At 35.5% G+C, this 20,330-nt stretch overlaps 1 protein-coding gene across 1 annotated transcript in view; it reads left to right on the forward strand.

Annotated features, from left to right (window-relative positions):
- The window catches only part of LOC135206986 (uncharacterized), a 16,876-nt gene extending 10,345 nt beyond the window's left edge, over positions 1-6,531 (forward strand). The window contains exon 2 of the mRNA XM_064238589.1: positions 3,704-6,531. Coding sequence (XP_064094659.1) covers positions 3,711-5,060 — 1,350 coding nt within the window. The 5' untranslated portion in view covers positions 3,704-3,710 and the 3' untranslated portion in view covers positions 5,061-6,531. The remainder of the gene's footprint in view (positions 1-3,703) is intronic.
- Positions 6,532-20,330: the final 13,799 nt, after the last annotated feature.

Genomic DNA, 20,330 nt, shown 5'->3' on the forward strand with positions numbered 1-20,330 from the left:
ATATATATATATATATATATATATATATATATTAATAAAAGGAGCCCATAAAAACGCCAAAATATAGAAAGAAAGCACTGTATATTATTTCAGAAATATAATATACAATACTTTCTTTCTATTTTTTGGCGTTTTTATGGGCTCCTTTTATTAGATGAAATTCAGTTGCAGCAGAACATTTTTACCAGTCATATATATATATATATATATATATATATATATATAATATATATATATATATATATATATATAAATAAAATGTATGTATGCATATAAATACCCAAACAGCAACACATCTAAAAGCCTACCCACGCATCCCATAGAAATCTATTTGCAACAACCGGAACTTTTGTCATATTGCAGAATGTCATCAGCAGATGCAACTAATTAGCTAATGGTCGTCCTGGGAGACCTATTTCATTATACAGTGGCAGGTACAATCGCCCAGACTTGATCTTGTTTCTGCTGATTTTTTATCTGCAGCTTCATTGGCTGATGGACTACCAACTGACCCAGACAATTCATAATAGCAGTTGGAACCTAAGCACTTCTGTACCTAAGGTTTATTTTCTTTACCTGGGCAAACTTACAGCCTAACGTACCAGTGAGTAAACAATTTGATTGCATTTCATTCTTATTATCTCTTCTGAGTGCCAGAAATAAATTTCTGATTCAGATCGCGATCAAATGTAGATCTTTCAGTTGAAAGGGAAGGAGACTGGCTGCGAATAATAATAACGAAGGAAAAAGTTTTATGTGACTGTACATGAACTTAGAGAAGCGTATTACTATATCCAAAGAGTTAATTTGGAGGATGTTTTGAGGAGCATGGAACGAAAGAGAAGTTGTTGAGGGTTCCGTTCCTGGCAGGGCGCTGTAAACAGAAAATCGCCTTAACCCAAATCATCATAATTATAATGGGAATAAATGGCAGCAGCGCTATAAGTCCGGGTTACAGCGCCGTAAAGCAGGTTAACAGCGCCGTGAAGCAAGCGACTCAAGTCCGGAACGACTTAACCCGAACTTGATGTAACTCAGTAAGTCTGGAATGACTTAACCCAAACCTGATGTAACCCGGGACTGCCTGTGAAGGGAAACAATAAAGGACGTTAGAATGGTCAATAGGGTTACATGACTGAAAAGATGAAACAGACTTTTTTGAGATTGCTCAGCATGTGTTGAAGAATGGTGAAGAGAAAAAGAATTATGAAGGGATGGGTAGTGTGAAAGAGATACTAAAAAGTATTGGGTCTTGTCCACCCAGGAAGCGAGAGTGCATGCAAAATATAAGCTATGGGTACAATCTATATAGTGGGTTTGATTCGCTGTGCGGATAATATTATGAAAGGTTTTTTTTTAACACTGAGTGCAAAACTTCTCAGCTATGGATGTATTGTTGTCTTGTCCTTACTCAGCAATTGCCTCAATTCAGGATAATCGTGTTTACACACAAGCGTATATGTGTGTTATACATGTGCGTATAGTATGGTATATATATATATATATATATATATATATATATATATATATTATATATATATATATATATATATATATATATATATATATAGATATATATAGATATATATATAGATATATATATATATATATCTATATATATATATATATATATAATATATATATATCTATAGTATATATATATATAGATATATAATATATATATATATATATATATATGTATATCTATATATATATATATATATAAATAGATATATATAATATATAAAATATATATGATATATATATCTATATATATCAGAGGATATATATATATATATATATTAATATGCTATTTCTTTATTTATATTGAAAAGTCTGTGTGGTTTGCATTCTTTTATTCTTTCTTATTTTAAAAAAGAAAAATTCTGAACGAAGTTAAACCACGGATAAATCCCATGTAAGTGATTTTTCGTTCAAGCACAGCAATAAATTACATCTGAATGTCTCATTTCCTTGCGAGATTCGGAAACCGATAAGTCCCAATTACTAGTTTCGGTAACGAATTCCTAGAAAAACAGGAAGTATTCTCTCTCTCTCTCTCTCTCTCTCTCTCTCTCTCTCTCTCTCTCTCTCTCTCTCCTTCTCTCTCTCTCTCTCTCTCAAGTACAATCGTGCGCGTAGAGCGTGCCCCTTAATGAGGTAAGGAATTATAGGTCCCTCAGTTGTGAAGCAACTTCCCTTAATGAGGTATTTACAGATTCCGCGGAAGACAGAGCGATCTGTCAACGTTGTATGGAAATAGGGGAAAGAACAGCTTATTGCAAAGCCTTTGAACAGGACCGAAATCATTCAAATCAGTGTTTGGATACAATGTCCTAACTAAGCCTGTTGGAGTGATCCTGGAAATGCCAAACCTCAGTGAGCAAAAACCCATTGTTTGTAGTTACGTTGGTCTTATGCCAGCACGAGAGCTTACTAATATTAATAGCCCATATTTTGTGCATTCCCTTTTGTGCTCTTATCTAGGTCACATATTGACCTCATGCGCGTCCACGACAATTTGAAAAAAAATATTTGTTTGCTGTCCCCTATATTCTACTGTTTGCACAACATTCAAGATGAGCACGAGAGCTTGCTAATATTAATAGCCCATATTTTGTGCATTATCTTTTGTACTTTTATCTAGGTCACATATTGACCTTGTTGACCTCATAGCCGTCCACGACAATTTGAAAACAAATATTATTTGTTTACTATCACCTATAAGATTACCTTTTGCGCAACATTCAAAAAGAAAAATAATACATGAGTGACATGTTTTCAAAGTATAAATAAAAACTTTATAAAGAATGAAGTTACTTCCATCCTTCGCTTCCAGCGGTGTTTTGAAAGCTGACCCTTCAGAGCAAGCCACTTTAAGCCCCGGGGAGTCATGTGCAATTTTTAATGATGTTATCAGAGTTATGAAATTGTTATTTCTCTTCCATTTTGCCGAGGGGGCCCTATTTTATCATCAGCATTTTCTACTTTATTGTTGGCTTCCTTTTCCAGTATTGCTTTGGTATCTCTTAAGTATCTCTTAATATGCATTTTTTCATGACGCTACTGCTTTCTCGTTTATGGAACTATTTCCGATGCCTTATCAGTGTAAGTTAGAGTCCACAGAAACCAGGGTGAAGTTCAGAACAATATTTAATGTGTGTGTGTCTGTATGTGTGTGTGTGTGTGTGTGTGTGTGTATGTGTGTGTGTGTATGTTGTGCGTATGTGTGTGTGGGTGTGAGCAAATGAAACCTGATTGGCTGTAAGCCATTGTACGTAACAAAAGTTCGCAAATTCAGCCCAACTGCTTCAAGTGTACTGAATGTTAAAATATGCTTTAACAGGTTGCCAAGCATGTTTTCTATGAGATTTATGAGCTGAGTATATTAATATTGAGAAAGAAATTGGTAATTAAATATATTACAGTAAAGCACTATTTCGAGCACTTTCTTCTGTGTTCTTGATCACTGGTAAAATATGGAGATAGGATGTCTTACAAGAGTATATATACAAAACATATGCTAATAAAGACTCACTGACTGTCAGTTCATTTATACAGTCACCCCAATTAATATAATGCAAATTTCTACCAATATGTATTATTTGTATTTCACGCTCTAAAGCTAGCTTTTGAATATGATTTTAGGAAAATTCATAGTGAGCAGAATTAATTCATTACATCCTACCCCTTTCTTTTCCAGGATCGACATGAACAGCATAAGGATAAATGACCTGAACCCGGTGGGAGAGAAGAGAAGAAAGGAGCTCTGGAAGGTACTTTGCGAAATACTCAAATGTAAAGTCAACAAGATCATCGACGGCAAGAATTCTTTCACGATCTCGGTCAGCGACGAGTACGTGGACAGGATCAGCCACCCGGACGCCGCCAAGATACTCGCCGACGAGAACTTCACCGTCCAGACTTCCAGGGAGGTCGACTCGAAGCGGACCGTCGTGGTCAGAGGAGTGGACCCGATCGTCATGGAATTTGACGAGAACAAGATAAGAGAAGATATCGAGAGCGGCCAGCCTTGGGCGAAGGCAGACGCCGTCATCAAGCTGCCTAGTTCGACCAGAACCTTAAAGGTGAAATTCCAGCAGGTTGCACAGGCGTCGAAGGCCTTAGAAGAAGGTCTTGATATGTTAGGTTTCCATCACACGACGCGACAGATCGAGCGGGAGATTTTCATCCGACTCAGACCTTGTTACAACTGTTACGCATACACGCACCTGGCGAAGGACTGCGAGAAACCTGCTGACCTCACTTTGTGCAGCGAATGCGCTGCCGAAGACCACAGGTACGACCAGTGCCACAGTCTCAAGAAGAAGTGTCTTAATTGTGGTGAGGATCACCGCACATTCGCTTCTGTTTGCGAAGAGAGGAAGAAATTACTGCGAGCGAAAGAGAGAGAGGTGAGAGAAAGAGCAACGTCGAAAAAACAGACCCATCGCAAAGTTTACGCCAGTGCCCTACCGCCCAGTGAGGCCGATGATATAACCATCCAGAACTTAGCCAACGTGAACGCTATGAAACCGATGGTCAATAAGATACTGACGAGTCTTTTCCACGCCTACATCATGAACGCCATCAACCCAGGAACATTCCAGTTCCACGTTAGGCAAATGTACGACCTGAACGGGCTAGGTGGCGTGAATTTCCCTGAGGAGGACCTGGATACGTCAAATATACTGGGCATCGTCAAGTTACAAGATCCATGGAATGCCAAGGGCAATGTCAATAGCCTCGACAAGGGTAACGAGACCCACGAACGGACTAAAATCAGCAAAAAGGTCTTTTTCTTAGAATCACTGATAACCACCCACAGTCTAGACGACCTGAAGAGACCACCGGAAGACAACCAAGGGCCGGAGAGTATGTCGCTGAAGCGCTATCTCCCTCCGGCACCTACGAAACCCCCGCGGAAGAATAAATCCCAGGGGAGAATCATCGACCAACTGCTCTGCTCAATCCGAAGAAATTCCTTCCAAGTCCAACTTCAGCGGAGCGGCAGGTGTTGCCCCCAGCCCCCCCACCTTCCCCCGAAGAGAAACCGGTAATTAAACCCCACACTATAGGTTTACAGCTCTTCAGGTCGCAAGACCGCGACTTCGCCGGGATGGTCACGCCGGCGAAGATTTACAAGCTCATTCGGGAGAACGAAATCAAGTGGGGCTACAGGGCGTCGAATCTGACCCCCGAGGAGGTCGCCAGGGGCTTGGCATCAGGTCGAATCGAGCTGAAGCAGGAGATGATTCGTCCCCTCCCAGTGCAGGTGTTTAAGGAGTTCAAGCAAGGGTGTCTCTTCCAAGAGAAAAGTCCTGGTATAACAAAGATCCCTACAGCGACCTTGAAAAGCTTTTAATAAGTCATGATTTCCTCATCATGATTTTAAGGATTGAATTCATTGACCTTAAGGACCACAAGAGACACAGGAAGTGGCTTGTTCTTATATATGTTTTAAAATCATCCTGCATCTGTATAGGTCCTCCCTTTCGACTTGTTGCGCATCTTACGCTTACCTTTTTTTCAGATTTTTTTTCCGTGAATTCTGTTTCAATGGAGCATTCATTGTCATAAAATTAGTGACCTTTGCGTTCTTTGATAAAGGACCCCCTATGATACTATACCTCGAAACTAGCGTTACAAAGGTATTGGTTTATGAAAAGTGAAACAGTTATATAACATTCTTGTGATCTGGAAAACCATTTCCCTTTCAAACTTTTGTTGTGCATTTGACTTTCATCCTTGGAAAAATTAGTGACCTTTGTCTTCTTTGATAAAGGACTCCCTATGAAACTATGCCTCGAAACTAGAGTTACAAAGGTCATCGTTTATGAAAAGTAAAACAGTTATTATATAACATTCATGTGATCTGGAAAACAATTTCCCTTTCAAACTTTCGTAGTGCATTTGATTTTCATCCTTGAAATTTCAGAGGACAAGTAGTTCTGTATTTCATTCTTCTTCTCCATATCCTACCTTAGCCCTTCTTCTACCTTCTTCACCATTATTGTCTCAGTATCTTCATCTTCCTGCTAAGATAATCGTAATAATCTTCTTTCCTATCTGAAATTGAGTTCCATTTATCTGTGGAAGAATCCACAACGTGACTGGAGAATCCCACGTCTTTGGTCAGAGGTTCCAGATCAGTATTCGGCTATTTCAACCATCTGAACCCAACAATCCTAACCTGATGTCGTTGCAGTTGCATAGAACAAGTGTCCTACTCAGGATATACCTGTAACTAAGGAAATTTCATGCATCATTATTCTCACTATTCCTTACACGAAGTCCATTAACATTTACGGTGATTTTCTTGCTGGAAAAGAAGCTTGTCGTAGATGCTGTCTATATCGCAAAGATGCTCAAGACTTGGTGTTTTGTTCACTGTAAAACCGTCCATGTTCGTCTGCGTCCAAAGAGAGCACATTTTCAACCTCTACAGAGCAAATAATTAAAAAATATTTCTTGTGTCGAGCATTCATGTTTATGTTCTAAAGGGTCTCCACAATAATACAAAGTGTTAAGAGTCCGTGTATAATTTTTAAGACTTTACAAAAAGCTTTCGAACCCTTCCCTGGGTTCATCTTAGTCAAACAAAAAAATTTTTTTGGACTGCAGATGAACCCAGGGAAGGGTTCGAAAGCTTTTTGTAAAGTCTTAAAAATTATACACGGGCTCTTAACACTTTGTATTATTGTGGACCCTTTAGAACATTATATATACTCTCGCAATAGAGAGTTTTTCCCTAATTCATGTTTATCTTTAAATGTCATCCGTATTCTACTTCACATATCGTCACCGTCTACATATAATACCTATTGTACGTCTAAGGATCAAAGGTTTTCTAAATGTAAGCTCCTGATTCAACTGTACTACATTTTCGTCCCCGTCCGTCAATAAGAGAGAATATGTTCACAAATCATGCTTTTAGTCGTCATTTCATCATCCGTGTTTGCTTACGTCCATAGATGACTTTCGTGTCCTTAGCTAACTACTTAGAAAGTCGTAATCAGTCCTTTATCCATGTTCGTCTGCCGCCTTAGGGACACTTCTTCGGTGTTTTCAAAGAACTTTCAAATTACTGCTCACTGGCTCAATCATCCGTGTATATATATATCTCCGTCCAGACACCACGCTTATTTCGTGTCCTTAAAGAAAAACTATTTCACACTCATAAATCTTAACTCAACTATTTATATTCGGCTGCTTCCACAAAGAAGTGTCGTGCTTTCAGAACACTCTTTATTTCCAAAGCTTATTTTAGCATATGCATAAGCATATCTACATTCCATAATTGTTTATTCCCACGAAAATAATAAAGCTCGTCGATTACCAAATGTAACTCTGAATTAAATGTTGAGTCAGAATGTCATGAATATATCATAGTTAGGAATAGCACCCATCACCAAAGATGCAATCAGCGAAATTTTTGACTGCGCGTTGCAGCGTCGCTTGGCTCGAGTTTGCTAGGTCCATGGCTCGCTCTCCCCTCTACTGTTTGTCCACCAGTCTACCCAGCTGCAAGTGGCTATCAGCTGATTCCTGGGATCGAGAAGAGGAGGAAGGTTAGTAGTGCTATTTGTAAAGACTCACTGAGAAATCATGGGCTACTCCAGTTTAAGAGAAAAGGCATATGGTAAAAACTAATTATATTATATATATATATATATATATATATATATATATATATATATATATATATATATATATATATATATATACATACATACATACAATTACAAACAGGACCTCATTCAAAATGGATGGTATCTTGCTAGATACTATCTAGATACCATCTAGTTTCAATGAAGTCCTGTTATTAGCTGTATTAATAATACACAGAACAATTGTGCACTTGATAAAGCTAATATAAAATTATATGTATATATATATATATATATATATATATATATATATATGTATATATATAAATACATATATAATATATATATATATGTATATATATATATATATATATATATACTATATATATATATATATACTATATATATATATATATATATATATTTACCATCCAGCCTTTTAAGGCTATTTAAAAGTGTAACATAAACACGTGGCAAACTCCATCTGTCCTCAATGATGTTGTTTGTTTTTTATTTATAGTAATAAAAAAAGAAAGCTAGGAAAGAATTCTAATGTGAATAAAAAAAATAACGTCTGATCAGAATTATAAGTCTTTGAGAAGCCTGATTTTATTCAAAACCAACAGGACGAATATTGCTGTAAAAGTTCAAAACCAGTAAACTCTTATATAATGTATTAATAATTACTAAAGGCAGTTCCAGAACCATTAATATAATTGTTGTTATATAACAGCTATAGTTATTATTGCATTATTATGTATGGTCCTGTTAAACTTGCAGAAATTGCTGGAATAGGGAAAAACATTTTGATAAGAATGAAATCGGTTACACCAACAAAACAATGTATTACCAGCACTTGCATCTCAAACTGAAATAAAATCTATATTTTAAGGCTATCATTCTTTCCATCCTTCTTTGTAGTAAGTATATTTTGCAGATGTCATTTGTGTTTTTTTGCTTCTTTATTTATTAGCTATTGATTTATCAATATATTTCATATTTTCATGTAACATTATTCTTTAGGAGACTGCTTGACACGAAGTGACCGTATTATGACTTGCTCTGCATCAGCCTGTACCCATATTAAATAGAAATATATCATCAGTAATCATATTAACTGGGATATGTGAGACAACTTTGGTCTTCAAGACAGTGGCACATAACTACTTGTTAGTGCCAAGTATAATTTGAATCCACCCTAGAAATACTCTCATGTATAATAGGACATGCCATTTGCATACTATATGTGGAGTAAGATGAATGAAGAGTTTGATAAATCTGGATGTATGCGTAATTGACATCATCAAGGTTAGCATAGCAGCAAGGATTGGTCAGTGTTTCAAAAAAGGGCAATTGAGGACGATAGAATGGAGAAAAGATATGATACAATTTTCGCTAGCGTTAATGAGAAGACTACGAATACCTAGAAAGGATTGTACAAACAAAACTCCAGATTTATAGCAAAGGAAGGATCTTGTAAATCCATGAAGCGAGAAAGTGCATGCAATGTCCAGGTGAATAAGGGAGTTTAGTTTTTGTATTTAGGTAAGTAAAGCTCCAGGTGATGTGGAACAATTATGAACAGAAATCCCATCTACGCTTCAGTAGTTATGTATGAATGAGACATTTAACCACTGTTGCCTTTATAGAGAATTCCCTGCTAAGAAAAGCCTTAAACTTATGATTTTCGTAATCGGTCAAAACGTGGCACAGTTTCGTCTTGCAAAAAGATATCAGAAAAGTTAGTGGTACAGAAGAGTTCGTATTTCAGGAAAAATTCTATTTTTCTTTAGGATTGTCTACTGATCAAAGGATCGTAACTTGTAGAAAACCATTCTCAAACAGGTACTTCTTCCATGATACTCAGTGTGGGCAACAAACCAGGGATAAATGGAAACCATTTGCAGATAAATCACAGCTGTAGGAACTAGAGGCAGCTCTGTCTGAGTATTGAAAGGTTGTTCCAGTTTCCAGAGACATCTGAATATTTCAGTGTTTTGTAAAGTTACTATTTTATATCATGGTTACATCATAGGCACAGCAGGGCATTTCTGCCTCAAAGCTGATGATATAGAGGAAATCCTTCAGTAACCTGTTCCCAAATCTAAAAAATCATTGAGGATTTTCTACATACCCTTCAACACTGGCTCATATATCTGATCTGAAGATTGTAAGCCTGCCCTGAGCAACTAAAACGTTTATTTAGAGGTCATGCTCTTTGGGTTCTTGATGCTAATAGAAATTTCTTACTCAAAGTAGATGCTTGTAACATCAGGGCAAGGTGTAATATTGCCAAGGAAATCTATAGAAGATGGCCTTTTGTATCCATCCAGTCATACTTCTTCCATATTCAGTCCTATCCAGTTGCCACTCTATATCACTGGAAAGTAAGTTCTCAGGCCACTAATAGTCACAAAGAATTTGAAGGCTACTTCCACAGGGGATCATATATCTCTTGTTTATTCCAGCCACACCACACAAAAATCTTCCTAGTTGATAAAGTCTCCACCCATGGTTTTCATATTATCAAAAGTTCTCCTAAATGTTCTCCTGGGTACTGATAATATAGAGGCTGATTCCCTCTGGCATTTACCAGTCTATATCTGTTTCTACTAGGAATTTTACGCAGAGGTTTGTAGGTACCCAAGCCACGTGTATCTATTACACTTTGTGGTTTATATATATATATATATATGATAGTTATATAGTATATATATATATAGATATATATATATATATCATATACATATATATATATAATATATATATATATATATATAGAATATATATATATAGATCTATATATGTATATATATATTATATATATATACATATATATATATATATATATATGTATATATTATATATATATATATATATATATATATATTATATATATACATATCCATATATATATATATATATATATAATATATATATATATATATATATATATATACACACACATATATATATATATTATATTATATTATAATAATATATAGTATTATTATAAGACATATAGATATATATAGTATTAGATATATATATCTATATATATAGATATTAATTATAATAAATATATATATTATATCATATATTGTCTTAATGTGAAGAGCTTTCTGGTTAAAATTTTGACTCAAAATTCAGGATTTTGGTTTTTTATTTATATATATTAGATATTATATAAGTAATACTATCTATATATAGAGTAATCGATATATACATACATATATTTTCTTGTAATATATATTAATATATATTATATATAATATATATATATAAATATATATATATTATCATAGATATATATATATATATAATTATTATAGACATATTATATATAGATAATATATATAATATATGTAGATATATATATATATATAGATATATACTATCATACTAATATATATAGATATATCATAATATGATATATATATTGTGTTAATGTGAAGAGCTTTGCTGGTTAAAATTTGACTCAAATTCAGGATTTTGGTTTTTGAAGGAAAGGTTACTTTTTTCTCTTTTATTTTAAATGATAAATATAATATGATAATACAATTATAAGTTGTACCTATGAGAATGTAAAACTGAAGATATAATTATATGGATACACTTTTGCCAAAGTTGATTTAGTCTTTGGAGCTTGATGATTAGGTAGTTAATTGGCAGCAGGTGAGTGATGCTGCAAACAGCATCACTTTTTCTTTGGTCACTTTATTGTGCAGATTTTCAGTAAGACACAGCATGGTTGTTATTGGAGCTTTCCACTTCAGCCGCGACTCGAGAGATGGTAGAGAGAAGTAATAGTAAAACATCTGATCCCAAGATCAATGTTGGAGATAAGGTATTTTTAAAGATCAACGTGAGAAACGAGCTGAACTACAAATTAGGTCCGAAATTTGAGGGTCATTTTAGAGTCGTTGAGGAAAAGATTGGAAACAGATTTGTAGTCTTAGAGGAAAAAACAGGTCGGTCGATATAGACACATATATCAAAACTGAAAAGGGTTGGTTGTGGTAACTAATATAATGTCACACAGGTGCATTTTGTTTTTGTCTGGTTTTTGTCTTTGGCGTAAGATTCAGAGGTGAATATTTTACGTGGAAAGTTGGTTTGAAAATATGGCAAATTTCTGTTAAGCTGAGAAATGTGATGACAAACATGTGATAATTCCTGTGTGTATGGGGTTTTGGGGCTTAATTTTTGCGGTTTTTTTGGGTGGTGGATTTTTGGGGGCTGAGTTTTTTTTGTGGCTAGAATCTTTGGCAATGGTTTTTCTTGTGGTTATATTTTTTTGCCGGTGATCTGAGCTTTTATGAGCCAAGAGGGGGTTATTGGGGTTTTATGGGTTTCGGTGAAGAGGTATTTTATTTCACCTGTGGTTATATTCGGTGCTATATAATGGATGGATTGCGGTATATAATGGGTGGTTTTCTGTGGTTTATATCCTGACAAGGTAGTTATGTGGTTTTATATACTTGTGGTAGTATCATGGGTGAGTTATGTTTTCGAGGACAATTTTTGGGTACCTTTGGTGATATCCTAGGGATAATTTTGTGAAATGTGGTTATATAGTGTTGGTATAGAATTTTGGGGGCTATTTGGAGAATAATGATTTTTGAGGTTGCAAGTCTGACTAGACAAATCTATAGGCGGTTTGAGCACATGAGGTGTTCACAGGTGGATTTTTGCTAATAATGCTGTGATGAGTCCGGTTGCTGATTTTTTTTTCCTTTCGGAGTTGATTACTCGGAGTTTGCGCTGTTTTCAGAGATGTTGCAGTAGCAAATTCCGTAACGATACATACTGCATTTATGGGGAAAGCGCTGGATTATATATGTGTTCTTTTTTTCTCTGTGAACATTTTGTATGGGGAAAGTTCAGTTATTATTATTATAATTTTTTTTCTTTTCCTACGAGAGATGTTCGTAATCAGGGTTAAGCTTTACATAGCATTTCTATTTTAGACAGGAGGCATAATTTATCGTGGTATATGAGTTAGATAGAAGGGAGGTTCGGCATTATATTTCATGGAGGTTAATTATATATACAGTACAGGGGTTTTGCTGTTAGACATTATGTTTTTGTTTTTTTGATAATATGTTTGTCAGATATAGGATCACTTGTGAGGATTCAGTGGGTAAAGATCAAATTTTGTTTAGTGAGGAATTTTTAATACTTGACCATTAGATTGGGTATATTAGTTAAAGATAGACTTGGTTGGTAAAGCAAGACTCTAGTTATTCTATGATCATGTAGACTTTTCAAATACGGACACACGATGACTTTAGAGAATTCCCAACTTCACGTGATGGTGACGATGGAAACGGCTTGGTTCTACAGTACCAGAGGTCGAGTCTACACACGAGTGGCGATGCTATGGATCGCCTTTGCAATGGATGAGATGTCGTTGGTGGATCGTCTCAGGATATGTTCTGGGACAAATCAGGAGTCTACAATCTTCTACGAGGCGGGTGCGAGACGCACTTGCATGGAAGTCACAGGATATTTCCTGGACAACGGGGTGATGGCCACGTTTCCTTCATTAGAAAACGTCGAATCTACAGTTTGGCGACGAGGGGGTGTTGGATACACTTACGAGGGTCGCAGACGCTGAATAATGGCCTGTGCTGAATTGTTTCGAGATGGTTCACGTGCTCAGTCTGGGTCTACAGCTATTCGACAAGTTCCGCCTAACTTAGAGACGGATGAATTCTTCTTCGGCGAACGTTACACAATTCCAGTGGTTGTGTTTATGATGTCCATAGTGATAGTCGAAATATGTATTATGGGGGATATCTTGCAAACATTATGACCATTATACACTAGTTGCTGATGTGGTGTGCGACAGGAGTGCACAAAGGACATAGGTGGCCGAGCCTTATTAAAAGAAAAAGCAAATATGTCAGTGAATTGTCAGACCTCAGCTTTCTTCGCTTAGAGACAAGAGAGGACCTAGCGACAAGCACTCGATTCTTCGAAGGCTGCTGAAATGAAAGAACTGTTTGAATTGATGATCATGCAATGTAAGGCCGGTCATCCGTACAGCCTGGGTGAAGCTCGCGGTTGCTATGTCATTTTTGAGGCGTGTCCGGATGTGTGCATGTGTTTGTGCATGTAATGATGGGTCCAACCGCCCGAGATCGGAGAGGAAAGGTGACACTCTCCTTAGATAGTGATAAGACAAATGACGGCTTTGAAGGTCTCGAGGTCAGGAAAGCCCATCGTAAAAGGTGTGGCACATTTAAAAGGACTTAAGAAAAGTTGCCTTTTGAAAAGAGAGAAGTGCAATGTGTATACATTTATTTAACATTTATTTATATGTTGGGAATATAATAGATATGTCTCGTTGTTTCAGATGGGTTCATGGCATTATACAAGAGAATGGGATTCTCTAAAAGACTTGAATATTTAAATGTAGAAACTATTAATTTGTGAGTTTTGGGGGTGATTACTTAGTCTAATTCAGGAGAGTAGAATGACAGTTTACAGTCTTTTATGGGTCAGACTTAGTTCTTAATACTACGTCATTTAATCACTTTGTTCCATATCATGTTCAGCTAGTTTGGGAAATAAAAAGTATATTTTTGTATTTACGAGAATTCATTAGCCTAGCTATATCTTAGCTTAACACCATTTGCGGAGAGAGCCAGCAACCAAAGGTAAGGGAATTGTCGCCTGTTTTATTTTTAGTTTTTAACCAGTGCCGAAGGGTCGAATATGCCCGGCAATATATATATATATATATATATATATATATATATATATATATATATATATATATATAAGATATATATATATATGTATGTATATAGTATATATGCATATCTACATATGAATGCATATATTTTGCATAATGATAACAATAAAAGTAATGGATGAAATGTTTTCCACTAGAAATGGCCTTCGGCTCTGATACCGGAATTGCATCCCGTGTCACCGAGACCACCCCCTCCCCCCACGAATTCCTCATTACCTCATGAAGGTCATTTACATCTGAGATGGTAATTAGTGAGGGATAATTGCGCATAATTACCCTTAATTGTCTCCCTTTTCGCATGCAACATTTGAATCCTCCCTTTCCATTCTCTAGGAATTCGTGTGCTCGGTATCTGGTGATATCGGATTCCAAAATTGAAGTTAACTGTTTTTTAGAGGTATTGTATGTGTCATCTATTTACACTTGTTTCTTTTCACCTCGGGATTCATTTCTTTATTATCAAAATTCCTCTTTTAAACTCAATGCATTGACAACTTTCTGTTTTTTTCTAAATCTTACCATTTATCGGCAGCAGTAAAGTGTTTTTAAAACGGTTTAGAGAGCTTCGTATGAATGCGAGGTCATCTCACATAACGATGAAGATGCTGCTATAACAAGTGAAACGTTTACCCACATATTTGTCTTTCAAGTGATACAAACAGTGTTCTCGGGTATATTCTGCAAATTAGTTTTCATTCTTGACCACTTTGGTAAACCAGTGATGACAGCTGTTTTAGATTAAGCTGGCCATATGCCAGCGCGGGCTCTTGCCCACAGAGCAGCCCGTAGCGTGATGACAGTAAAGGGAGCCACTTACACAAGCAACGCTGTGATTCATTGCCTCTCGCACCAAATTCCTAGGATCTGCTCTCACCTCAATCTCCCCTTTTGGCTTTCTGGAATGATAAAATTAAAGTAATAATTCCAAAGAGTTGCAACTGTTCCACACCTCAATCACCCCTTTTGGCTTTCTGGAATGATAAAATATAATAGCAATAATTCCAAAGATTCGCTATTCATACATTGCGTGAACACTGAATGTTGACCAGATAATCCGACCAGAATCTGAGGAGAGGATCGTGTCGTATCAGATTCCGGTCATTAACTCGACTCGAAACGAGACCTTCCGCAGTTCGACTCAATCATGCAGTCGTGGATCCCTCAGGTGATCCTATTAGCGCGATTGTATCTTTCTATCACTCCTTTTACCCGCAGCGTCCTGGTAGATAGGTCATTAGCGCAAAATGGTCCACCACCACTATCTATTCGGCGTCACGCAACAGCTCGAGTTGCCGGTTATTAATATCTTTATCTTTCTTTCGATTTTTCGAGCGTCGTTAAAGTGAAATGAATTGCTGATGCGAGTCTTCATCACAAATATTATTGCAACATGCACAACTATAGACAATTCAATTCATCGTATACGTCTTCTCTGTGCTTATTTTTTTTGTGATTGTCTGAGTGAATCGTGAGAAAAGGATACTCGGCAACTCTCAGTCGACCTCATGGCCCAGGCAACTGGCCTAACAAAGTTTCAGTTGACGTCTTACGTCGTCGTAGTGAAGTACGAACGTGCCCGAACTGTGTGATCAGTTTATTCGACTCGTCTTCACACAAGCTGGAGTTGTACGCGGTAGAGTGAATTATTCTTTTTTTTTATTTAATTACATATTTTTTTTTATTGGGTACCAAGTACCATTTATTTGATATTGTTTCTTTACTTAAGCTGGAGTTGTACGCGGTAGAGTGAATTCGTTTTTTTTATTTATTTTGTTTTATTTTATTTTATTTTTATCTTTTGTAATTGGGTACCAATCACCATTTATCTGATATGTTCTTTAATTTGATAAACCAGACATAATTCTTTTGTAACATTTCTTGGTAATTAACTTCTCGATTTTTACGATTCCGAAGTTTTTAATTAACTTTATTCATTTATTTCATTTTTTTGGTAATTGGGTACCAAGTACCATTTATCTTATACTGTTTCCTTAATTTGATAAACCAGACATAATTCTTCTGTGACATTTCTTGGTAATTACCTTCTTATTCTCGATATTTACTATTCCGAAGTTTTTAACTTCTTATTCCCGATTCCAAAGTTTTTAAAAAACTTCTTATTCTTGATTTTTACGATTCCGAAGTTTATTGAAACGTTAGCTGTTTGACTGACTTTTGTTTGCCATTGTTATTGGCTTTATCCCTTCCTTCAACCATATATATATATATATATATATATATATATATATATATATATATATATATATATATATATATATATATATATATATATATATAATCCTCACCAATCAAGAGCTACTACGCATTTTCCACAAGAATCTGCAAATTTTTAAGGATAACAAAAATACGGAGAGATGACGTAAGCAAATTTTCACTCCGTTTTAAGTTACATGAACTTTTTACGAGTGCTTTTTCCTATTTCTTTAATTCTATCCACAATGCACAAGAGGATAAGTATTTGCTTGACCGTGTGCGAGTGTCTTTCAATACAGACACGATAACTGAAATTATAAACCATCTTCAGTAAATTATTCAGTATTACAAAACAATACTTTTTTTTGGACCTGGTTGTACTAGTTTTATTATTTTTATTGTTTTTTTCGTTATTTTTATTTCTATTTTTATCATTGTTATTTTTTTTTTATTATTATTAATTTATCATTTTCATTATTATTCGGAAAACTAATTGAACCTATATATATATATATATATATATATATATATATATATATATATATATATATATATATATATATATATATATATGTATATAATATATATATATTTATATATGTGTGTGTGTGTGCGCGCGCGTGCGCAATCTGAACCCTCTAGTGAAGTAATTATAAGCAGCACTTCATCAGTCATTATTTGTGTACCTGGCAGGAGAGGTGTGGGGCCAGCATCCACTCGTCTTCAAAGGACTTGTTGGAGACATCTGGAGGCATCCCTCCTAAGGCGTCGGATATTTATAAATAATATATATATATATATATATATATATATATATATATATATATATGTGTGTGTGTGTGTGTGTGTGTGTGTGTGTGTGTGTGTGTGCGTGTGTGTCTGTATATGTATATGACATGACAGATACGCAAAGCGTATGGCACCGTTCATAATGACGTATATACGCCAAAAACTGACGTTTCCTCTAGAGACTGGAAACCGCTACTCTCCACATGATGAAAAAAAGAAAAAAAAAAAAAAGACTGACAATCTTTTATCCTCTTTGTCTTTATCTCCAGAAAATAGAGGGGGAGGCGGTTTGACAGGACAATTATTCGTGAAACCAGATTGTTATCGATTCTCGTGTTGGGCTAATTTCGGCCTCACACAGTCAAATAAGTTTGCTGTTCAAAAGATGCTTTGTAGAATTTGCCAGGGAATTAGAGGGGTACTCATCTTCTACCTCGTCCCTATAGATTCGTAAAATACCGCTGTTTTATCTTCGTTATTTGTTCGGTTTTCCTTGCTTTATGATTTTTCTTCTATTTCAGTTTATTTGTTGATTACAAGTGTTCCCTTAGTTTGAGTATTATCTAATTCTCTTATAATTCCCAATTCCCATATTTTCCATTTTACGATTCCTCGCGAAAAGAGACATTTCCATAATAGAATTCTAACGCTTAATTCAAAGGATCTGTTTTATATATATATATATATATATATATATATATATATATATATATGTGTGTGTGTGTGTGTGTGTGTGTGTGTGTGTGTGTGTGTGTGTGTGTGTGTGTGTGTGTATGTGTGTGTGTGAAGATAAAAGGCCCATAAAAACTATTTGAACTTTGCAACCATATATTCGAGCACTTCCTTCTGTGTTGCAACGTTCAAATAGTGTATTATGGGCTTTTCATCTTTATATATACTGCTGTATTACAGTAAAAGACATTGATATATATATATATATATATATATATATATATATATATATATATATATATATATATATATATATATACTACATATATACGTATTATTTATGTGTGTTTATGTATGTTTGTTTGATGGATGCTCTAACGACAATAATAAAAAAAAGTTAAATTACATAAAAGTAGTTTTTCTTTCGTCTATCTTGTACTTATTATATCCCAGTAAATATTCCGTAAATTTATGAATTTTCCCTGGATTATTTTTTTTTTCTTTTCTTTTATTTCCAAGCTAAGTTCCTTTGGGGAAAACGGTGCATCCTGAAAGAAACAAGATCCAGGAAGCACTTGAGGGATTTCCTCCATCTATTCTTCACAACAATGGGTACCTAAAGAACCCGTCTGTCAGGCTAATGAGATATTAACTCTTCATATCTTCTCGGAAGTTTACCTAAATCATCTTAGTGGCTGAGTACTATTCCGTGGAATTCAAACTGTTAATTAATGATATTTCGAAAAAGGAAGTACAGAGAGAGAGAGAGAGAGAGAGAGAGAGAGAGAGAGAGAGAGAAGGAAGAAGATATTTCGAACAAGATAAGGAGTTCTTCAATGAAGTACAGAGAGAGAGAGAGAGAGGAGAGAGAGAGAGAAGGAAGAATGATATTTCGAAGAAGAAAAGGAACCCTTTAATCGAAGTACACTGAGAGAGAGAGAGAGAGAGAGAGAGAGAGAGAGAGAGAGAGAGAGAGAGAGAGAAGGAAGAATGATATTTCGAACAAGATAAGGAGTCCTTCAATGGAAGTACAGAGAGAGAGAGAGAGAGAGAGCGCGAGAGAGAGAGAGAGAGAGAGAGAGAGAAGAATGATATTTCGAACAAGATAAGGAGTCCTTCAATGGAAGTACAGAGAGAGAGAGAGAGAGAGAGAGAGAGAGAACCTTACCTTATAGACCTTACAATCTTGTTCGGGTTGCCCAGGTCCCTCAGTGTGAGGCACCTCTAATGTCTACCAGAGAGTTGCTAGTACATCTTCCGGTATATTTTGCATCTTCCAGTCTTGGATGGTCTGGGATGCAGCTGAGATATTTGTCGAGCTTATTCTTAAACACATCTACGCTCACTCCTGATATATTCCTCAGATGAGCTGGCAACGCATTGAATAGACGCTGCATTATCGATGCTGGTGCGTAGTGGATTAATGTCCTGTATGCTTTCCTTATTTTTCCTGGTATAGTTTTTGGCACTATTAATCTACCTCTGCTTGCTCTTTCTGATATTTTTAGCTCTATGATTTTTTCGGCAATTCCTTCTAACTGTTTCCATGCCTGAATTATCATGTAGCGTTCTCTTCTCCTTTCTAGACTATATAATTTTAATGATTGTAGTCTTTCCCAGTAGTCAAGGTCCTTAACTTCTTCTATTCTAGCTGTAAAGGACCTTTGTACACTCTCTATTTGGGCAATATCCTTTTGATAGTGTGGGTACCATATCATATTGCAATATTCAAGTGGACTACGAACATATGTTTTATAAAGCATAATCATGTGTTCAACTTTTCTTGTTTTGAAGTGCCGTAACAACATTCCCATTTTTGCTTTACATTTTGCCAATAGAATTGCTATTTGATCATTGCATAACATGTTCCTATTCATCATCACACCAAGGTCTTTAACTGCTTCCTTATTTGTGATTGTCTCATTATTAGGTCCCCTATATGCATATAGCTTTCCTTCTCTGTCTCCATAATTTATTGATTCAAATTTATCAGAGTTAAATACCATCCTATTTACCACTGCCCAATCATATACTTTGTTAAGGTCTCTTTGTAGCGCGTTCCTATCTTCATCACAAGTAATTTCTCCACTTCTTCTTGTGCCATCGGCGAAACTACTCACTACCGAGTCCTTAACATTACTATCTATGTCTGCAATCATAATAACAAACAGTATTGCAGCTAACACCGTACCTTGTGGCACACCGGATATTACCTTAGCTTCATCCGATTTCTCATCGTTTGCAATAACTATCTGTTTTCTGTTGTGTAAAAATTCTTTTAA

This window comes from Macrobrachium nipponense, chromosome 31 (genome assembly GCF_015104395.2).
Source record: "Macrobrachium nipponense isolate FS-2020 chromosome 31, ASM1510439v2, whole genome shotgun sequence".
Taxonomy (NCBI): Eukaryota; Metazoa; Arthropoda; class Malacostraca; order Decapoda; family Palaemonidae; genus Macrobrachium; species Macrobrachium nipponense.